Raw genomic sequence first — 22,718 nt, forward strand, 5'->3', positions numbered from 1 at the left:
GGCTGCCTCTGCTGCTTGTTTTTGCTTAGCCAAAGTACAAGGCCTCTGTCTGTCGCAGTGAGAGAAGGCCCATAGACAGGCAGCCTGTGATTTTGATTCTTTGTTTCTATTCCCCTATAACTCGATAAGTGATAAGAATATACTTAAACAATCATAGGCCTTTACAGGCAGGCCTAAATATCTATATTCTAACACTAAGAAATTTTAAGTTGCCTGGAACTAGGGATAGGTACTCTTTAGCTAAATCCCAATAAAAAGTTAAATTAGTTGTCCTCAGAATGTGGAACAGGGTAGAGGTACCCTGCAGAATATAAAAGGGAAAAAGACAGGATTTTTAAAATGGATATTTGTATTACCATATCACAAAACTGCTCAAGTAGATTTTTTTTAAAACCCATCCTTTTTTTCTTACTCTTGAATGTCATGTGTAATTACTACCTGCAGTCTGCCTCTTTTCCAATATTCACTAATTTATAGGAACAATAAGAACACATTAAGGTGTTCTCTTGTAGACCCATCATTTCATTAAATGATATAAAAATATTAGCCAATGTTTCAGACAGCAGGATCAAAATGAGTAATTAATTCTGAATCATCAGTCCAGCTTTGTATTCGGAAGTTCTCCATGTCACAATATATACTCCATATAGGCTAGGCCTTTAACAACTGGGAGAATGAAATGGGACTGCTAGCTACTGAGGATGTGTGCCCTGAACTCATTTGAATGGCTTGCTTATTTTGCCTGAAAGAAAAGTGGAATTTAGTTCCATCTCAGTTCTCCTGTAGCATAAACCCTGGAAAAAAATCCACACACAACCAAAAAGCGCAGCGTGTGACACCCTATCTGCCATAAATAATGAATTGTCAGGTGTGGCTGCTTAATGAGTCTAGTTTTTCAATCAGCTGCTAGATGTGCCTTAATATGGTGTGAAACACAGCTGGAATAATCCTGTTTCTTTCCAAAGCATGTGCATCTTTGTTTGTTTGTTTTTGTTTTTTAAATAAAAAGAGAGAGCAAACAATGCCAGCAGCCTTGTACTCAGAAACAACCAGTTCTGCAACCAGTGTGCACACAATAAATAGAAAAAGTTTAAAGGACCCAATTTCATTTTCAAGCTTCCAAGAGTTCATTATATAAACAGTGAGCAAACAAATGGTTTTTAAAATGCTGAAATGTGCCTCCATATTGTCTTTTTAATCAGTGCGGAAACTCTAGCTTCTCTAATCTTCTTTCCTAGAAATAAGTTGGCTGTTTAGAAATGGATTTTGATTACAACTGCTTCAAGTAGTAAGATGACACAACGAGAAATGTGAAACTGTGTGCAGCTTTGGCATTGTCTAATGATGAGAAGTGTTACTAGGAAATATTTTTGTTACTGGGCTTTATATAAAACACGTATCACTTCTTTAGAGACGTCAATGCACAGCACTTTACAAATAATAAAATCTGTGAGTTTCATTATTCATCCCATATAAATGATAGACATAGCCTGTAAGTCCCTATAACCTAGAGTTAGCAAAGACTTTATTAGGCCATCCATTCCCTCTCCTACCAGTGCAGGATTGTGCTCTGTTGTGTGCATATTCTAATGTTTTGTCTAGTATGAACTCATACAAATAATGAGGCTTTCACCTCTTTTCTGGCAACTATTCCACAGCCTTAAAAAAAAAATAGTGACACGAATACTGAACTTCATCAATCCCTGGCTTTATTATCTTCCCTCTTGTCAGTTTACACTGCAAGCTCTTCCGGACAGGCTTTCTTTTATAGGTCTTTAAAGTGCCTAACCTCTATAAAGCTCATCGTTTTCCTAGGTTTTGGGGGATGGAGAATATATCTGAGAGTTGGCTGCACTGCAAAGTTTTACAATGTTTGTTTGGATCCTTCACAATGAATTGATAAGTTGATAAACACAATTTGTCCTGGTTTACATTGACTGCAAAGTCTTGGCCTGCACACCGGCAACTGGTTTGATTCTTTACAAACATATTCAAGCAATAATATTTGATAGTGAAGACTAGCGTTGGGTAATGGTAACTGGGAAAAGTAGGTTGTTCTCAGTGGTAATGGTTTTTAGTCTGTGTTTTTGTGTGATATGATTGGCTGTTGGATTTGTTCTTGTTGAATGGCTCTTTTTAGTTGTTAAAGGGTGTCTAGTCTCTGGCATAGTTACTCATATTAATTTATAAAACAAAATCAAATTAAAATAAGTAAATGTAAACCATCTTTACATGTCGGATCGACTCTTAGGGTGCAAAGTCACTGGCAGTAGTAGCAATGCCCACTTAGCAGCTGGAAAGTTGCCCTAAACTCCAGATGTCATTTTAAAAAACTTCTTTCCTGCCTTTGTGGCATGGACAGACTGGCCCGTGGTTTACCAGGAAAGGTAATCTTTTTTGCTGTTTGTAGTTGAGATTTGTCTCCTCCAGCTAGACTGCATTAACAGTACCCATTTCCCTTGCAAGAAGCTTGCCAACTGACAGACTTTCAGACTAATGCATTAGTCTAATATCCCAGCTGCCAAGCTCAAGATAACTCAAAACAGCTTTGCTGCATAAACACATCTGAGGTCCAGTATAAGGGTTGATATTTTAAAGGTTTTTCAGGAAGCCTCCTTGTTTGAACTCAAATGCTTTTAAACCTAGCTGTGGAAAATGTGATTTTTTTTTTTTTTTTTTAAATTAAAAGATTTTTTTTCCTTTTTTAGTTTCAGATGAATTTCACATCCTGTAGCAAATTCCTAAGTTAGGTTTTGAATAATGAATAAGTTTTTATAAAGATTTTTTTCTAGTCTATCATCTTATCTTTTCTGAAAGCAAAATACCGTGAAATATTTTTTTTTATTATGTGCTGAGAAGAAATACTAAGCATTTAAATTTTAAAATTAAAACAGCACACATGGTCATTCCAGAAATAGAGATTGGACCTGATGCTGCTTTATTCAGCATTGATGAAGTGTTCAGAAATACACAAATGGATAAAAAGGATAGATAGTGAAGTCAATAGATTGTTGTAGTGTCAGGTCCTACACAGACAAAAAGAGAACCAGTGTAGAGGTGTACACTGCTTTGGTCAGGAAGACTTTGCCAACATCTCTTGGTTATGTTTTTATTATTCCCCTATCCCTTTCTTTGAACTCAATATAAATTGCGCTTACATGCACAATACAGGGATTTGGGAGGGAAGAGGGGGACAAAGTTAGTGATAGACTGCTTTGGCTACTGCAAAGAAATAAAATCTGGAGATTATCTCAATTTGGTAATTTTATTTCCCCAAGTGTTAAAACAAGGTAAATACAAAAGTTTTAAGAAGTTTTCCTTTTTATAGTCAGAGCAAGTAGTGACACCTATAGTTACATTTGCTTAATATCATAAGCCCTTGTTTTCAGTTGATGATAACATTGCCAAACTAAACCATTTGAGATGAAATTTTCCATGCTGGCTTTCTGCTTTAGGTTGAATTATGTAAAGTTTCAACAAAACCAGTTCAGCTATTTCCAAGATTCAGATTAGGGAGAAAAATTGATAGGAAAAACTATTGTCTTTCTGGGAAGCTGTGGTGCCTCCATGTGTTCAGGATTGACATTTGCTAAAGGAGTAGTCCCGTGGTCATGCTGTTCACATGACAGTGCACCCAGGTGTGTTCGAGTTATAAACTCCTGAGAAATACCATTGGCACATGTTCATTTGAGCTTATTAGGCTTGCTCCTGCAATTTCTGAACATTCTATCTGCAGTAAGTGTGTGCTTGGAAATGTCATCAAGAGGAATGTTTAAGGCCACAAAAGTTTTAAAATGCCAGAAATAAAGTTGCCTGTGCAACTTTAATTCAGCCGCCTTGCACCACATATGTATTATAGTAGTCTTCAGTTACATGACTACATACTGTTTGTTCTACAGACCCTTGCCTCATTCAGTGTGCAGGCCAGATGGAAAGTGAATGAGGCAAAAGTTTTTGAGGCGGGAGAATGTCTTCTTATGTTTAAGATATTGGACTGGGACCGTGAAGAGCTGGTTTCTCTCTCTGTCTCAGCCACAGACTTTTTGTGTGATGGTTGTCAATGTTCTATCATGTGCATGCATGAGGGACCTGAATTAAGTTTGCTTTACCAATCCTGAGCCTTTGCATGACATTGCTTGCTTGTGCACTTTAATCTAGATGTGCATCACTATTCTACACCTATCTATTGAGAGGATACTGCCAGTCTGATAGATTTGTGTGGTAGTTCTTTGACAGACAGAAATGGTGGGACCAGCTCTTAAGTGCTCTTTGTAATTTAAAGAAAACTATTCCCAATTTTTCTCTGCACAGCAATCTGAAAGCTCACATGGAGAGATAAGAGTGTATATAAATGGCATTTCTGAATCAGCTGCTGACTACAGCCAGTTAGCTGAAAAGTGACAATTTGTGACTACCGCAGTAAGGCAACCATATAGTAGAATGTAAATCAATTTTCATCTCACCTGAACATCAGGAGCAAGCTGGTTCTTACATTTGCGCCATATTTTACATTTGCACTATAATGTTGTAAGGTTTGGCTGGTAAGATAAGGCAAGCAGGAAATATATCAATCCTCTCTTGTATTGGTCTCCCACACTGATGTAACAACATTTTTCAACAACATTGCTCTCTACAGGGGCTAAAAATAGCAGCGTAGACATTCTGCTAGGGCTGGTGCTTAAGCTCCGAGACCCGCCCCTCTTACTGCGTCTCAGCTTGACCATTCACCCGAGTGGGAACATCTACACTGCTATTTTTAGTGTTGTAGCAGAAGCCCAAGTCAGTTGACCCGGGATCTGAGACTTGCTGCCATGGAGCCAGGAGGAGTTATTGTGTTTTGCAGTGTAGATGTGCCCTCTGTTGATGGAAGACTCCTTCCATTGACTTAGCTAACTTCGTTTGGAGAGATGGTGTTCCTACACAGGTAAAAAGAGGGAAAAATCCCCTTCATCTGTGTAGGCTGTGTCTGCACTACGAGGTTAATGGTGACATAGCTATGCCAGTATAGTCTCTGTAACGTAGAATTACCTTCAGACTCATATACTTAGGAGCTCAGTTGTACAAGATATTGTTTTATTAATCTTCATCCAAGGCTTAGGGTTCAAGCCATTACAAGAGGAATAGCTCAGTGCATGTATCAATATGACTGCTTCCTGGTCCAGAAATTCATGGCAGTGATCATTGAAATAGCCAGATGAACTCATTTTAACATGAGCACACCCTAGCTATTTTTGATGTCTTTCAGAAAACTGAATTTGAAGAATTTCCAGAGTTCTCTCATGCTGCCTCACATGATGATCAAAAACAAGAATTAATTAAAGGACTCTAAGTTAATTATATGGTCACTGTCACCCTAGCATCTAATTGCCTCCCTATCTTTAATGTATTATTTATGCTCACAGCACTCGTGGGGCCCCCCATCCTGCCGGGTCCTAGAACCAGGCCCCAGCTTTGAAGTCTACATGGCAATGAAACAGCCCCGCAGCTCAAGTCCCACGAGCCCAAGTTGGCTGGCATTGCCCAGCTGCGGGTTTTTCTTTGCTGTGTAGACATACCCTTTTATTTAGATAAACACCCACACTTTTTGGTGCTATTTTCTATCATTTACTTCATCTAGTTTAGAACAGAGGATCTTGAAGAAATGATCAGGAGGTATTTTTTCCCGTTACCTATTTGCTCTCCGTTGTTGACAATATACTGTGAATTTGTTAAAGTTTTAATGCACACATTTGGGCAAAAGGCACATGTTTTAGCTGTATTATAAGAAGCCTTGCAAGAAGTAACAGTAATAGCATCTTGAGAGGAAGCAGACAGTTACCTGCTCTCCCCAAAAGTTGTAAAGTACCAAAATTAATGCTTTAAATACCTCAAGAATACTTTAAAATGTTTGTTCAGCTGATAAGCTAACAGAAATGCAGGCACTTAGAATTCTGGCCAGGGCTTCATGTTACTGTTGTTTGCGCTCTCCAAATTAAATTCATGCCTTTAACCATAAAAAGGGCAGAAAATTGAGGTATTGGGGAGGAAATAAACAGATGTACGTAAATGTCACGTGCAACTTATTTGGTTGTTTGGATGTTTGTTTTCCCTTTGGAAACTCTGAGAGTTGCCAATCTTATCAGCATTCTGTGCTGTTGTCTTTTATTCATTTGTTTTGGCACTCAGGTTTTGTTTAAATATCAGTAAAGTAGCCTGAAATCTCTACTTGGCCCGCCCCACTTTTCAAAATACTGTATTGTCCTGTAGACTTATAAAATGTATGGTATTATGTAATGTTCTTGCAGTTTATAGGTCACTGTTTCAAACAGTACAAACTTTCTTGCGTGTTTAAAGAAATCTTTTGAATTTACAGTGAATTCAAAACTCTAGTACCCTGTTTCTTGTTAGTGTGTGCTCTCCAGTTCATTTTACTCTTTTGTATATGTTAACTGGGCTGTACTTTCCCTTTTTAGATACTTCTTAAAGAGGGCCTCCTGTTCAAAATATCATTGCTAGCTTCACTTTCTGTCGTAAGCCAGAATCTGAGAGAACTATTGGAAATGGTGCAAATTGTATCTGCTTTAAAAATTGCTGGAGATGGGCAAAAACCTAAGTTTGGCATGTTCATAGTTCTGAGCTGTGGGAGACAGGGTGGGGAAGGCAACAAGATTCCTGTGTTGTGAATGAATGTATGGGAAGGGTGGGTTGGGCTTCAAGACATCAGAAATGATGCATATTCTAATAGCAACATTGATATTATTAAATATCTTTAAAAAAGCTCTCAGTAATATAAAACTACTAATACATACTCTTAAATGTAATGCAGCTCTTACAAAATTACAATTGACATAAATAACGTATTCTTTTATAATTACACCCTTTCTGTTTCGCATGTAACGGTAGTTAGGGATAATTAATTTATAACATCCTACAGGAATTCTATTGTGTTGTTTTCATAAACGGTATTTCAGAATATTAAGTACAATGTGAATCACAAATTTAAGCAATCTTAATTAACCAATTACTCTTGCCATATTTCTCATGAATTTGTTGAAGTTTGTTGCTTAGTTGAAGTGCAGACTCAAGTATTTTTAATGAATTTATAACTTTTATTACTCCAAACTAAATAAGAATGTAAACATAAGGTAAATAAATATGGTTATAATAGTATTTACAAAGTTTAAATGAACTGATTTCAATGTAGAGATTTTAACTGATGGAGTGAAAAACAGTCTCAGTAAATCAGTATTAGGAGATAGTTATTCTGTTCTTATTAAATTTATTCCAATTGTCTTCTGTACTAAGGTGCTAATTGTGGTACCCGTCCATAACTAAAGATCCTTAGTCTAAAGCAACACTAATTTGTCAGCCAAGCTTTATATCAATCTAAAGCTATAAAATGACCTACGACAGTTAAACTAAAACTGATTCTAAAGTTAGAAATACCACCTATTACTTAAATATTGAAATTTCAGTTCTATATTGCCTTCCTAGAAAATATTTCATAGCCAAGCCCTTTCTATGTGCTCTCATAAAATACACTTTATGATTCAAAGCTACTTCAAATGTCTTTTGAAATTCACCAATTAAGGTAACCACATGTCATTTTTAATTTTATTTTACCGTGAGAGCTTACTATAACCAAATGAAAGGAACACTCTTTTTTAAGTTTTTAGCTTATATCTCATTATAGTCCGGTTTTCACTTATCTGAGAAGCGATCACATTTATGTGATACTGCAAGTAATTAGCTTTTAAGAAAATGCGATCATTTGTACGCTTTCTTTCAGCTATCTTCTCACTGCCTGTAAACAGATTCTGGTAGTAGGGCTACTGTGGTGAATGATCTTGTCTTATTGCTCTTAACCATTTATTAATACAAAATTATTTCTAGGCATCTACAGAGACACTACTTGGTGAAGGACCATAGGTCCTTAACTCCATAGTTAAGATCAAGTTCCATTTTGCACTGATATAACCTCTTCATTTTACATGAGAAAATGCAGTGAATCCTTCCCAAAAGTACAGCATTTACTTTTTAAAGTACAGAATGAATTTTCTAAGAATTAAGTAAATCCTTTAATTAGTTTGAGTTAACATTAATTAAAAACTGGATCCAATAAGAAATTTAACACGTCATTTATATTTGTCCTGAATGATTTTAATAATAGTATAACACAGACATTTCCAACTTTCTATATAGTTACAATTAATTAAATCTTGGATATTCAGAGAAATTAGGCTGTAATTGAGCAAAGTTGTTAATGGTTGTTTCTAAGGTCCTGGATGAATCAAGGACAAGAAGCTCCAGGGAGCCAAAGAGTACAAGTAACCACGCTTTTATTGACAGAGTTCTACTCATTAGAAAGCAAGCATGGCAGGACCCACAATGGATAGTGGGGTTCCCTACAGATGTTACCTGTCTTCTCGGGAGCCCCCTCAGCGTCCTGGGTGGCGAGAATCAAGTCCACGGATGGTCTGTGAAGGCTCGGCTTCGTCTGGGTGTTTTGCCCTTTTATAGACTTTGTCCCCTGCTAGAACTGTGTCACCTTGTCAGTGTTTTTCCACTGCCGTTGGGGTGAAGTGGGGGAAACTAACGTGGCCCGTGCTCAGGGTTGACAAACATGATGTTGAGATCTGGCCTCCACTGGTTCTTGACTTTCTTCTATGTGACGAGCTAGGTGCCTGTGGTTTTGCGCCCGGCTCTGGGCCCCACATTGTTGTATCTAATTATGATTATATACGCTACAGATGGGGTCACATCAGCAGCACAAAGTGTGTTCAACTTGTGAGGATTAAATTGTGGAAGCCACCTGAGACCTTTCACAAGGTGCAAACTCCCCTGTTGCATCCTTCTAAAATATAAGCTCTGCCAAATCAATGAAGAAACCATACTTACCATGTCACTTATGATGCACCAGAGGAAGATGACTTGTATTTACCTAGAATTTATCTATCTTTTCATTTCCACTTGAATTTATTATTCAGATTTCTGTCTCCGTCCATCCTTTTCTAGTCATGGCTAAGAGATAAGTCCCTCAATTCCATTATCACAGGTTGTTTACAGCTTTGAAATGCAAATAAACATCTCAGTTTTTTCTGGGATCCATCCAGCATTGAAATGGCAGAAACTTGTTTTTAATCTATAAATCCCACTTTGGTCTGTTTTAAAAGGTCATTTGTCCTCCAGTGTATTTAAAAGAGATAATGCTTATCAGTTTTTACCTACCACTTAATTTTGTCTACTTGTATTTCGGTTGCAGGAGGCTTTGACTTCTAGCATGCAGTAGTCTCGTACTGATGATTCTTTCAGGAGGATTGTTTGCCTTTCCAGTTTCTCTTTCTGCTTCCAGATTCCTTGTTCTATAAAAGATTTTAGTCTAAAAATGTACAGGGTTAGCATGTTATGTCATTATTATAGTTTGTTGATGAATGTATGACTGTATAACATTACCTCTAATTTTTCAGCATCTACGACAAGGTTGGTGAGGTAATACCTTTATTGGACCAACTCCTGTTGGTGAAAGAGACCAGCTTTTGAGCTTACACAAAAGAAGAAAAAGAGCTGTGTAAACTCAAAAGCTTATCTCTCTCACCAACTGAAGTTGGTCCAATAAAAGATAGTGCCTCACCCACCTTGTTTGTCCAATATCCTGGACCAACACGGCTACAACAACACTGCATACAAGTATCATAGATAGTTATTCTGACTTACTGTTTCTATAATATATCAGGAGGTTGAAATTATTCAACTTGATTTAAATTATTAATATTCCTGTCTTGGTATCTGTTTTAAAGAAAACAGATTTAGCCCTCTGTGCTTAAAATGTAAAGTGTTGTAAGTGCAGCCCCACAATACATTTGCTCTCCTTTCAAGCTGGAAAACTCAAGTAGACTCTTGGGTAGGGCTTTAAAATTAAACTAAAAATACCAGTTGCTGAATCTTCCCGTCATATGTAGGCAGTAGGATCGAAAGAATGCAAGCATACATTCGGCAGCTTTCAGTGCTGTTGGATACAAGATTTTCAGCAAAATAAAAAGGATGCTATTATGCACTCCAAAGGAGATCACCGTGTATAAAGATCACTTCAGTGTATTTGTAAACAAATTGTTCTGGCCTGCTACTGTTTCAGATGTAATATAGTAGATATTTAAAGCAAACATGACAATAGAGTATGTTCTTGGAAAAAATAATAACTAATGGTCATTTTTCTGGTATTCAGAATATTCAACCTCTGACTAACAGTGGGAATAGGATAAAATTGATACCAGTATTGCTAATTTAACGAGAAAATAGAAATGATGCTTTGAGACAGACTCCATAAAAATGAAAAGCTTTGCTGTATAAACTGTCAGTTTCTATATAGTGTTGGAGCAAGTTCAGATTGTTCACAAAAGAGTTAATTTCCTGTCGTGGTTCTGGGATTGATAGTCAGAGGAAATAGGAGGTACCTGGAAAGAACTTCTCATTCCTGATATTGCACAAGTTGCCTTTCTGTTGGCTTGCTGTTCCTTTGCTTTGTTATTTTTAAGCAGCCTCTCTAATCTCTTCTTTTGCTTCTAACCACCTCCCAATTTCCTGTTCCTTTCTTCCTTCTGTGTTTTGTCCAAAAAATTGGGTTGTTTTTCACTTTTCAGTTTGAGTGGCTTGCAGGAAAGTGGGTTAAGATGAATGCCATAGTTGTTTTTACAGTATCCATTATCTTCTGTATTTCATGCCTTTTTGCTGCTCTTGGTGTAAGTTACTTATTCAAGAAGATCTTAGTTTAAGAGTATTATTTCAATGGGGGCATGCAATTCTGCTTGCTTTTGAACTTTTTAATATTTTATGGTACTTTACTGATTTGATATGTCTGCAGTAATTCAAAATATTCTACTTTAGCTGTATGCTGTTGCTTTTTTATTTGTGAGTATTGTGAACATTTTGGATTTGGAGCTTTTCAAAGACCATTACCACGTTTTTTTGCTTCATTTACCAATTCTCCTGGATTAGAACTGGAAGAGCTGAATTATTTGTTTTGTTTTTAAAAAGAAATTTGGATGAAGCGTTTCTAATCTGAGGTCTGTTTCTTTTTCCTCAGAATACTTCTTAATATTTGTTTTTAAAAATCAACGTGGGGTACAAAGATTTTTAATTGAAGACAGTGAAGCACTATTTCATAATAATTGTTAATCCCAGCAATAGAGTAATGATGAATTGGATATAAATTATCTGCCAGTGAAGTAACAGGAAAACATTTGCTTTTCTTTTACAGATTGCTTTCTCACAGCACAGCAACTTTATGGACCTGGTACAGTTCTTTGTGACATTTTTCAGGTACTTTCCATTTTAGGCAATTAAATATTTCCACTGTTTTAAGAAAGTTCATTTTTATCAATACATGGATTTATAATTTATTCAAGTTAAACCATCATCTTTATCTAACATTAAAATCTAGTGAACTGAAAGTACTACTCTTAACATTTAAAATATTTTTTCTTGGTAAGGTTAAATTAGAGAAATTGGCTATACATCAGTGCAAGCGCACGCCCTCCTTTGAATAAAGTGATGCCTTCTCCTCAGTGTGACACAAGTTGACGGTGCCATAAGAATGGAAGCAAAACAATATTCTGTGTTTCTTCAAAAGGGTGTTCTTAACAAGAACATGGGAAGTCTCAAGAAGTGATGAAAACTGGTACTTAGGATTTCATAATCTGATATGCTGGACTTCCTAACTGTAGTGACTATTTGGTATTATCATGGTTATGAAATATTTACTTTATGCTTAAGTAGCACTTTCATATAAATATTGAAGTGCCTTATGAACGTTAAAGCCTCGTGATCCTTTGAAGTAGGTAAGGATTATACACATTTTACTCGTGAGTGAATCGATACAGAAATGGTGTCTTGCCTGAGCTTTTCCACACACTTAGTGGCAGAAGAGGTAATAAAACCTAAGAGCACTGAGTTGACATTTCATGAAGATCACTTGTCAGTACTCCTATATCAAACTTTTTTTCATAGTGCGGACAACATCTTAAAATAGTGCTGTGAAGACACTTCATATGGTTTACTTCCTCTTTTATTCATGTTGATATCAGAGCAAAATCTTGTTCCCATTGAAGTAAATGAGGGTTCTTTTTCAAGTAGTATCCCTGAAGGTGCTCTGCTCTCAAGCTCTTGATTGGAGATTTTCTGTTAGTAGTGTCTGTTCGGCTCATGCATGCATGCTACACAACCTGCTTCCATGGTCCCAGGGTATATAGGGCTGCGTAGGTAAATCACCCTCAGTTCCTTCTCTCCCACCTCATCCTGGGATGGAGCTCTAGTGTGTCCGGCTTGTGCGTGCCTCGGTGTGTTTTGTAGTTTAATTCAGCATTTCTAGTTAGTGTTAGTTGTTGTTAGTATAAAATTAGTTAGATAGTTGTGAGAGGTTTCAGTTCTTTGTCTCCTCTTTTTCTGTCCTATTTTTTCTGGTGGGCTTATTTGGCCTGGCTGGGCATGCTTGGTTAACAATTTCCAAAATGGCTTTTCCCAATAAATTGCTCATTTCCAGAACTGCTTGGCCTAATTTTTGCTCCATTAATTTCCTTTGGGCTTCTGTGTTTGCAGCTTCAGCCAATTGCTCCATAGCCTCTCTTACTCTCAAAGTCGAGAGACTCCAAGTGTTTCCCAGTCTCAAACCAGTATTAAATGTTTCCCAGGTGGTATCTCTTTTAACCATTCCTCTCCTTTTTAAGTCCCAAGACCAATATGTTTTATATTCTGCAACCCATTGGGAACAATTTTGAATTATTTAAAGGATGACCGTTTGGGCTGGGTCTAAGTCCACAGGTCCTACAAATAAGATTTGGCAGTATCATTGATAATTTGGACCCTTTGGGTTATACCGATGTGCTCCAAATTCTACCTCCACTTGCTTGAATCTTTCTAGGTACTTCCATCCCAACCAAATTCCTTCCACACGTTGTTCTTTTTCTGACCTTACAAGAGTCCATTTAAGGGGTCCCTGGTCATTTAGTCCCCTATGTTGCCAATATTGCCACTTCCTACATTTCTGCTTGCTGGTTTTTAGTACCTTCCCTTCATGGGGTAGTAAGGGTACCTGCTTCCTCTTGCCAAGACCTTAGCCAGCTCCATTCAGTACCTCCTGTATGTGCTGCGACAATGATCTGTCCCCCCAAAAAGGGCTTCTGTTTTACCATAAATTGAGTAACTTCACACTCTGGCTTTTGCTCTTCATGCAAATATGTGGCAAGAACAGGTTTTACAACCAGTGGTCCAGTAACCACATAGCAAGTGATCCAACCAGCAACAAGAAGAGGCAGACCCCCAACATACTTCTTCTGGGATCCATGGATTCATTAACCTATAAAACAAAACAAGACACAAGGCCTCTAATTTGGCCTTATAGGTCAGATTGACAATACTTATATTCACATTAATAGGACAGCTTTCCTTATAACTTTGAGGTTGCTGGGCAAATTGCTCTACTCTCCAATTAATGGTGCACCCATCATAACTCCAGAAGTTACTTTTTTGTTGAGTCACAATTAGACTTAATGGTTATTTGGGTTACATGCTTATGTCACTATTAATCTATCCTTTTTGTGAGCCTTATTAGAGGATTTTCAATTCATAATATACTGCAGCAAAAGGTTACAAACATGCACATATATATATTATGCTCTAGCTTATTATGCGGGGTATTGTCTGTAGGTTTCTTGTGTTACAGCTAAAATATAAACTTATAAATCATATATATAAACTTATAAATGCATATATATATATATGCATAATCAGAACAAACAATTAATTTAATCAGAAGAGACATATGCAAGTAAACAAATTAATTCTATAAATTTATAATCCACTTTTTTTCTGAAATCATTTAAGTTGTCATATTGATACTCACCCTTACACCTTTTTACCCGTTTCCCATGTTCTTGAATATACAGTTTGTGGTCAGAATGTTTCCAGACGTCCCCTGTTGGAGTACTCACTAAGACTGCTACAGGACTGGCTACATACTTGATAGGATATGGCCCAGTCCATTTTGGTTTCATTTTCCCTCTTGTAACAAAACTCTTTAGCATTACTTTGTCCCCTATTTTCCATTGGTATCCCATCTGTCCTTTCTGTTCTTGTTTGGCCACTATTATTTCTCCCTTTTTTTTCTATTTCCCATTCTCTGTCCACTCCTATCAGTTTTTGTCCCACCAATTCACAGTCCTGATTTTCATATTGCACAAACATGTTTTGTTCTATGGGTTGCTCAGACTTTGGTTCCTTCTTTGGATTAGCTTCTGTATTATTTAATTTGGTTTTCTCCCCCACTTGAGACCGAGTTACCACTTTGACTTCACTTTTCTCTAAGGACGGCCAGATAACTGCTGCTCGTTTAGCCATTGCATCTGCTTTATTATTGTAAAATCCTTCCATAGTGGATGGGGTACTGTGGGCTTTCACCTGCTTAATCTCTGGAGCCCGTTTGCTGCCTGATTATGTTAATGATTGTTTGCCATTCTGGCCAATATGCAAATTTCTTTGTCCTTTTTCCCCCTCCCAGGTTGGGGCCCAAATGACTATTCCTTGCACTGTCCTGTGAGAGTCTGAGCACAGAACTACATCACAGTCCAGTGGGGTAGCTTCTAAAGCTATTCTTACTGCTACCACTTCACAGCTTTGTGCTGACATACTTTTGCAAAGGATTGTTCATTCCTGTTCTGGAAGCAAGCAAAGAGCTGCAGCTGCACACACAAGTTGTCCCTCTTTGTGATAACTAGATCTGTCTGTAAACCATACCCACTTGCAATCCAGTACTGCCTGCAATAAATTTTCTGCTTCTTGTACAGGCCAGTTATGTTGTTTCTGTATAGGTATTAGGCATTCATGTTGCTCTCCCTCTGATATTAACATGTAGAGGAGCATTGGTGGATTCTTTATTTTATCTGCTACCGCCCTCCGGTTCTGTAAAACTAAAGCCCATGAAGGATAAGTTTCGCTGGGGTGTGTGCTGCAGTCACTATGACAGGGGCTTGCCCTATCATATATTCCCATTTCAGTAATGCCCAAACACTTGCTAGACATTCCAGTTCACAAGGGGAAAAGGTAGATTAATGTGTGGTAAGCTCACAACTTCCATAGGCGACAGGTCTCCGTTTCCTCAGGGTCTCTTGTAGAAGTATGGCCCCCACAGCTCCCAAGCTGTGTGACACCATCAAATAAAAAGGTTTAGTCAGAGCAAAATATGCTAACACTACTGCAGTCATTACTGCCTCTTTTAATTTTTGGAAGGCCTCATCATGTTCTGGGCCCCAGTCCCATTGTCGTTCCTTTTTATAAGTGACCACAGGGGCTTGCAGTTTGCTGCAAAATTTGGTATGAAATCCTGAACAAATCCCATAGCTCCCAAAAGAATTCTTACAGAATGCACATCCACTGGTTTAGGAAGGGTGCTTAACATTTCCACCCTTTGTTTACTGATAGTCCAGCCTTCCTGCCCCAGAGTGATACCTAGATATTCCACCTCTTGTCTTACCAATTGTGCTTTTTCCCATGACAGCTTAAAGCCTGTCTTTTCTACAATGCTGATTACCAGTTTGCATTCCTCTTCAGAAGTTCCTGTAACCGAAATGTCATCCACATACGAAGTAACCCAGGGTTTATCCAGTTCAGGAAGTTGACCCCACATCTTGGTTATGTGAGCATGGGCGATAGTGGGTGCGTCATGGCACAGGTTTGCACACACAGGCAAATGCTTGAATTGTAGTTGCCTGTTCTTAAAGGTAAAAGCAAACCGAGGTTGACTCTCAGGGGTTAAAGGAATAGCAAAGAAACAGTTAGCAATATCCAGGTCAGCAAACCATTTAGCGATAGCCATTACTCCGGCTATTATAGCAGGGAAGTTAGCCACGACTGGGGCCATAGGCATGGTAGCTTCATTAATTTTCCTGTAATCAATTGTAAGGCGCCACCTGCTGTCTGGTTTCTGTACCGGCCAGATGGGAGAGTTGTATGGACTTTAGCACTCCGCCACCACTCCTTGTGCAATTAAATCCTTTAGCAGTCCTTCGATGTAGGGAATGGCTTCCACTGGATAGGAATATGAGGTGCTGGCTTTACAAATTTTCCCACTATTTCCACTTCTGCTTCTATTTGTCTACATTCAGATTTCTTTCTATCTCATGCTGAGGGAAATTCTCTTGTCCACACATTATCTGGTAACATTACAATCGCCATTGCCTTGCAAGACCACTTTCTTAATCCTCCTGAAATAATTTGTTCCTCGACATTTTCTCCTTCTCTTTTCCCACAGCCATCCTCCTGCCAAATCAATTACCCACCTTTCCTGTTGAACCACATCTGCTCCCAATATAACTTCCTCAGTCATTTGATCACAAACCACAGTATCAGTCAGAAACTCAGTCTGACCCACTATCCACGGTAGATGTTCTGATAAGATTCCTCTCACTTTCCTGCTATAGAATCCAAACAAAGGTATAATTAGTCCCTGCTGCAAATCCGTCTGCACCAACTTGATCAAAGTTGCCTCTGCTCCTGTGTCAGTCAATGCTAGCAAGCTTTGTATTTTCCCTCCTGCCCCCACCTGTCCCGCATTTACATATGGCCTGCCAGTTACATGGAGCTATAATTTAGTAACAATATCCGATCTCAGGGGCGGAGGTTTCTAGGGGCAAGGCACCCTCATTGAGATGTGGAGCTGCCTCAAAAGCTGCTCCCTTCTCTTTGTGCCAGTTCCTGTACAGGATACCGTAAGGGCCGAGTGGAGTTTGCCCTGTATTCATTTGCACTGCTTCAATAGCTATAGCTCTAGGATGTGGCACTGCTGGTGATTGTTCCCTCTTGGCCTGTTCTTTTCCCATCAGTTCACTTAAAGCAATTACCAGTTCTTCAGTGGGGCGACCATCAAACTCTGTCATGTTCAGTGCCCTGTTTAGAAGATGAGTCCATATTTGTCCTCTCAATGATCCTCCTGCAGCCACGATTCCTTTACCTCTAAATCCAGAAGCACCTCGTCCCCTACCACGTCCAGCATTCAGATTTGAACTGATAAATTAATTACACCTGCTTTGTTAGTGTAAGACACTTCACTAACCTCCTTCCGAGTAGAACTGCTTGCATTACCCAATACCTGGTCTGTTTTCTGAGCAGCTCTCTGTAACTCCACTCTAGTTCTGTTTTCCCATGGCCCCATAAAGATTGTAATCGGTGATCTTAATCCGTCATACATTAAATCTGTTACATGCTCCTCCTCATCCTCCCAGCCAGCAAGAATACCTGCCAAAGTCAATCTAGTGCAATAAGCCATAACAGTTTCCCCTCTTCCTGACACATTAACAATGCAGCCTTTCTCAGCTCAGCAGGGGACAAGAAAAATCGAGCTAACTTTTTCAAAGCCTCATCCTTATTTCACTCACCTTCAATCTCTACCAGTACTGTTGGTCCCTCCGCAGGCCCAGTGCATGTCAGTATTAAATCCTTCAGGTATCCCAAATCCAGTTGTCTCCGGATGGTATATCCCAAAAGCCATGCCATTTCTTTGTTAAAGGTCCCAACTGTTTGGCAAGTGTCTGCTTTTCAGTTTCAGTCAGAGGACGGGATATTTCCTCCTCTATATGCCAAAGATTTTGGGCTGTCTGCACAACTATTGTTAGTAACTGAGTTCCTGGAACAGATTCCTCCTCCACCAGCTTGTATTCTGGTTTCCCATCATCATCCAATATCACAGCATTCTCATCGTCTAGTATAACATTCTACTGTTCCCTTTTAATCACTGGACGATTCTCATCACATATGTCAGTGTGCTGGTAAGTGGGTTCCCTTTCCCCACTTCCATAAGTTTTCCCAGACCACAACATCACACATACCTTTCTGCCTTCCTCCTTTTTATTATCCCCATCATACGGAGGTGGAGGGGCACTAGGAATAGTACGCTGCGCTTGATGTTCCCGTTCCCACATCTCTTGATCTTTCTCTCTCTGCCATTCCTCCAAAGCATTTTCCCAATGCTGATCGTCCCAGGGATTTTCTCTCAACACCACACTACAGATGGTTTTACGAGCCACTAAAGCTTGTTTGTTTACTGATTACACTAGCAGATTTCTTGTGATCCTCCTTGCCAGTCCTTTGAGGTTTCTTAACCTGATCAATTAAAACTGAAATGGCTCCACGGTACTGCAGAGTCTCTTGCCTCAGTTGCTTTTCTTCCTGTTCCTGTACATGAACCCCTTGTTCCGGCTGCTGACAGGTCTGATTTAATACTGTAATTTGCTGGGCACTGGTTAAATTTTGGATTAAAGCTGTTTGCAAATCTCGCCTCATGTTCTCATTCTGTACTTTAATCTTCTCCAGCTCCTGTTCCAAAGTCCTTCGTGTACGTTTCAAACCATTTAGTTCTGCCAACAACTTATCTACAGTCTGATACATAACTCACATAGCAGCACAAGTCATTTGTTCCTTTTTTGGACTATAACCCTCTTGATATTTCAAAAGCAGATCATTCAAATAATCCTCCTGGTGTGGCAAAGGAACCGCATCAGACAACCGTGGATCTGACCACAAATTTTCACACACTTGTCTCAATAAAGACTTTTCAGCTAGACCTGGAGGTTTCGGGATGTCCCCCTTCACTTCCAAGGTGCACCCGCTTTGCTTACGCCTGCGAAACATCCTTGACTTGAAGATTGCACTAATATAACCCCTCTCTCTTTGTCTGCGATCTCTTCTATCTCAATTCAAATACACAAAGTCAATAAATCAATAAAGTCAACTCAGTTTCAAACAAGAGTCTACTTTTCAAACTTAAACAAAACTCGCTGCTTCTCAATTCAACTTTATCTCTTATCTGATCTTCACGTGATATGCATTCTGCACCACTGTTGGGCTGGGAACCAATTCAAATCAATACATGTGCCCACAGCTGAGCACCCCGTGACCATGCCAGTGAAGATCAAACGTCAATATCTTCAATACAGAGCTATTGTTTATTGAAAAGTAGGTATCACAGACAAATAGAAAGGACCATACAATGCCTCTCCTTAGTAAGTCTCAGTTTCCCAAGCATAAACCCTCAGTAATTATGCTGGCCCCACAGAGTATCCTGATTGGTAAGCAAAGCGTGATAGCTACCGCTCCTAAATGACGACTGTCTCTTCCTCCTTCAGGTTCCCTCAGGTCCTTGGTCTATTTTCTGAGTCCCTCATAGTGGTGTCTTGGCTACCCCAAGGCCCTCTGATTTATGATCCCTTGGAGCAGGGTCTAGGTTACCCCGAGACCCTCTGGTTTTAATCCTTCTTCTCTCTGACAGTATCACTGGCCCTCTTGGATATATGGATATAGCTAGAAAAGCTAGATACCATGTGATCTTTCCAATACTTATACTCTCTTCCCAAAGAAGTCATGTCCCCAAAATATGCAAAATAAGCTTTGCCAGCTAATTATGTGGCATACTCCAATTAATTCATAATTTGGGAGGGGGCTGCAGGGATTGGCTGATATTCACTTGTCGTGGACTACTCCCCTCCAGGCACCTGATGTCATGTCATTCCATAGCACCAGTTGACCCAGGTCAGCTCTCCCCAGATTCGCCATTATATGCTTCCACATGAACACCCAAGGTGAACTGGCCATTGGCTGCCCGTGACCATTGGTCTTCCACATCAGCATAGCTGCTTACACAGCATCTGGACAAACATTTGTGACACATATTGATGCCAAGCGCAAGTTTGGCCTTTTCAGTGATTTTCCATAGTCTAATGCTCTGAGGCCCTGCTCCCAGAATCATCTACCACTCAGGCTCACCAAACTCGTCCATTGTGATATTATATAGTGATTCAGCACCGTCCCAACAACTTCCTTCAACCTGCTTCTGAGTCAGGTCAGGAGACCACCCCAACCATTCATCTGTCTCCAGAAGGTGCCTCTTTAACTTCGGCTAAGGTCTGACTTAGAAAGGGGAAGATCTCAGAGGACTTAGAGAAGGCTCCAAAGCGGAGGAGCTCAGTTTTCCACCACAAGGAGCCACCTCCCAAGAAATCCTGAAATTCCAGTTTGTGGTGTTGGAGGCCTCAACCTCTCAACTCGGTACTGTGGAGGCAGAAGACTGTTCCTCCAGTACCAGTGGAGCAGGGAGATCCCAGAGCACTTCAGAGAAACACAGCACTGGCAGAATCCCAGTATCATCCACCTCCAGATCAACACTGTCTATTTCAGACTTACCAATGGTGCCTTCCCACTTCGCTCGGTCAGTACTTATAAAATCAAAGCACACCCCTTCGGCCAGTGTTAGACCAAATGGAGTCCTCACTGCTTAAGGGTACTGAATGAATCTTTGTACCGAGGTACGAATCTCTAGATTACCAGTGCTTCCTGGTACTGCAGGATTCTATACCCTTCTCTACTAGCTCCCTGGTTTGGAGGATATTGAGGAGGATGAAGGAGACATTCTGTCAGTCTCCTCTTTATTTGTGTGCGGCTCCCCTACACATCATTACAGAAACTAATATTCTGATCAAGACCCTCGGCCACATCAGGGATAGTGGAATCAGTCCTGGGTACCAGCCCCTCTCCCATATCAGCCTCCCCAGTGGCCATACTGAGATCCTTGGGCAGCTTATTGGCAGCATTTTTCCAGACCTCTGGCTCCACTCCACCAGTAAACTAGGGTCACACAGTCTTGTCCACCAAACTCACCTGTTTTGTCTTCATCTCCAAACAAGGCAGTTGTGCCTCTACCACCATCAATGACAGTTCATCAGTTCCAGGACCTAGTGAGAGAGTGGCAAACACCTTCCAGATACATCTTGAGTAGGTCAAAGATTAGCTTCACAAGCTCCTCATCACTTTGCAGTTGGTGACACCAACCTTGGTTGTGCCATCCGTTAATGAAGCACTCTTGGATCCTGCAAGGACTGTGTGGCCATCATACAGCTGACTTGTAAATGGGCAGATAAGAAATATATGACCTTCAGGGACTCCGAATTTTTGTTTTCCTACCCCCCATCTAATTTCCTGGCGGTGGACACCATAAACGAGCGGGGTAGACTCCCTTACTCCTAGTCTACTCCTTATGATAAGGATCAGAAAGGTTAGACCTTTTTGGATGGAAGGCCTACTCATCCGTGACCCTCCAGTTCTGGATCAGAAACTATTAGGCGATCATGGCCAAGTATGACTACATGTATTACAGCAAGTTTGCATCATTGATTGAACATCTTCCACAGGAGCATAGAGAACACTTGGATGCGGTTGGTAAGAAGGGTCAGTTATTAGTCAGACCTCTCTTCAAGCATCCTTGGATGCTGCAGATACTGCTGCTTCATCCATCTTCACAGCAGTTGTCATGCTCAGGGAGTTGTGGTTCTAGTTGTTGGGATTCCTGAGAGAGGTTCAGAATATGGAGGAGGACCTCCTGTTTGATTGTCAGAAGCTCTTTTTGGGAGCCATGGATTAATCTCTGCACATGTGAAAAGGCCACATTGAGGTATCTGGGTATATACATCCCTACAAACGAGGAGATCTAGCAGGATTCAAACTTCCCAGAGATTACATCTGGCTCAGTTCTCTGGTTTCAACAGATCTGCAGAGCCTGCTAGAAAAAGACAGATTCCAAAGGAAAAGAGCTTCCCACCCTTTTTCAGTTAGTACCTAGTCATCATCAAAACAGCAATTTTGATGGGTTGGTTGAGGGCTCAACTTCTCCCCCACTTCTAATGTCCAAGATGCAATTTTCTGCCTACCTCCCTGCTTTTGGAGATTGCCTTTCCCATTTGTAAGAGGCCTGGTGGCGTATTACAACACGCAAGTAGGTCATGGAGGTTATAACATAAGGTTATACCATCCACTCTATGTTCCGTTCCCAACCTCACTTCTCTTCCCTGTTCCACTTCAGGGAGTCGTCTCACAAGACTATGCTGAGTCAAGAAAGACATCCTCTCCTTTGTTTAGGAGCAGGAGAACTGTTCCCATCCCCTCACGGGAGGAAAGGGTTTTTACTTCAATTATTTTCTCATGCCAAAAAAGGACAGAGGGTGGAGACCGATCTTAGATCTAAGACAACTGAACAAAAAGTTCCAGATGGTGACTCGGGCAGCTGTAATGCCTTCTCTGTAGGTAGGAGATTGGCTTACCCCTTGACCTGCAGAATGGTTATTTCCATATAGCAATACGTCCTGCACACAGGAGATACCTGCACTTTACCATGTGTCAGGGTCATTTTCAATACTGAGTACTTCCCTTCACCCTCTCTTTGGCCCCAACGGTGTTCTCAAAGGCTTTAGCAGTAATGGCTGTTTATCTTTGGCACAAAGCAATTTTAATCTTCCTGTATTTTGACAACTGGCTACTCAAGGGCTGATTTTGTGAAGCAGTACTAAATTCCACCCACACAGCTCTCTCCATCTTCCAGGAGTTGGGTCTCCAGCTAAACACACAAAGTAGTCCATGTTAGCCCCTGCGTAGAGAATACGATTCATAGAGGCATATTTGGATTGGTTGGCAGCCACTTGCAATGACGCAGCTGATGCTTTGCCTCCCCCAAAGAATTGTAGCACACTCTACCGGATCACAAGCAACTTCCGCAGTGTTACTCAAAAACATTCCAGTGTCTGAGCTATCCAAAGCAGCTACATGGGCTTCAGTGCACACGTTTTCTAAACGCTATGCCTTGGTCCACGCCATCAGTTCTGATGCGGTACTTGGTTCTGCTGTACTGGCTTCAGTCTTGGACTTGATTTTGC

At 40.0% G+C, this 22,718-nt stretch overlaps 1 protein-coding gene across 7 annotated transcripts in view; it reads left to right on the forward strand.

The window, feature by feature from the left end:
• Window positions 1-22,718, forward strand: part of ATRN (attractin) — a 223,408-nt gene that overhangs the window by 138,050 nt on the left and 62,640 nt on the right. For 5 of the 7 annotated variants that reach the window (XM_067533635.1, XM_067533637.1, XM_067533639.1 and 2 more), the window contains one exon: window positions 11,234-11,295. In XM_067533635.1, coding sequence (XP_067389736.1) covers window positions 11,234-11,295 — 62 coding nt within the window. Of the gene's footprint in view, window positions 1-11,233; window positions 11,296-11,465; window positions 11,915-14,527; window positions 14,783-22,718 lie in introns of those variants that run through there. The other 2 variants (XM_067533641.1, XM_067533642.1) reach the window with 2 other exon arrangements.

The sequence above is a fragment of the Emydura macquarii genome, unplaced genomic scaffold (genome assembly GCF_026122565.2).
Source record: "Emydura macquarii macquarii isolate MOO-44397 ecotype Brisbane River unplaced genomic scaffold, CSIRO-AGI_Emac_v2 contig_3345, whole genome shotgun sequence".
Taxonomy (NCBI): domain Eukaryota; kingdom Metazoa; phylum Chordata; order Testudines; family Chelidae; genus Emydura; species Emydura macquarii.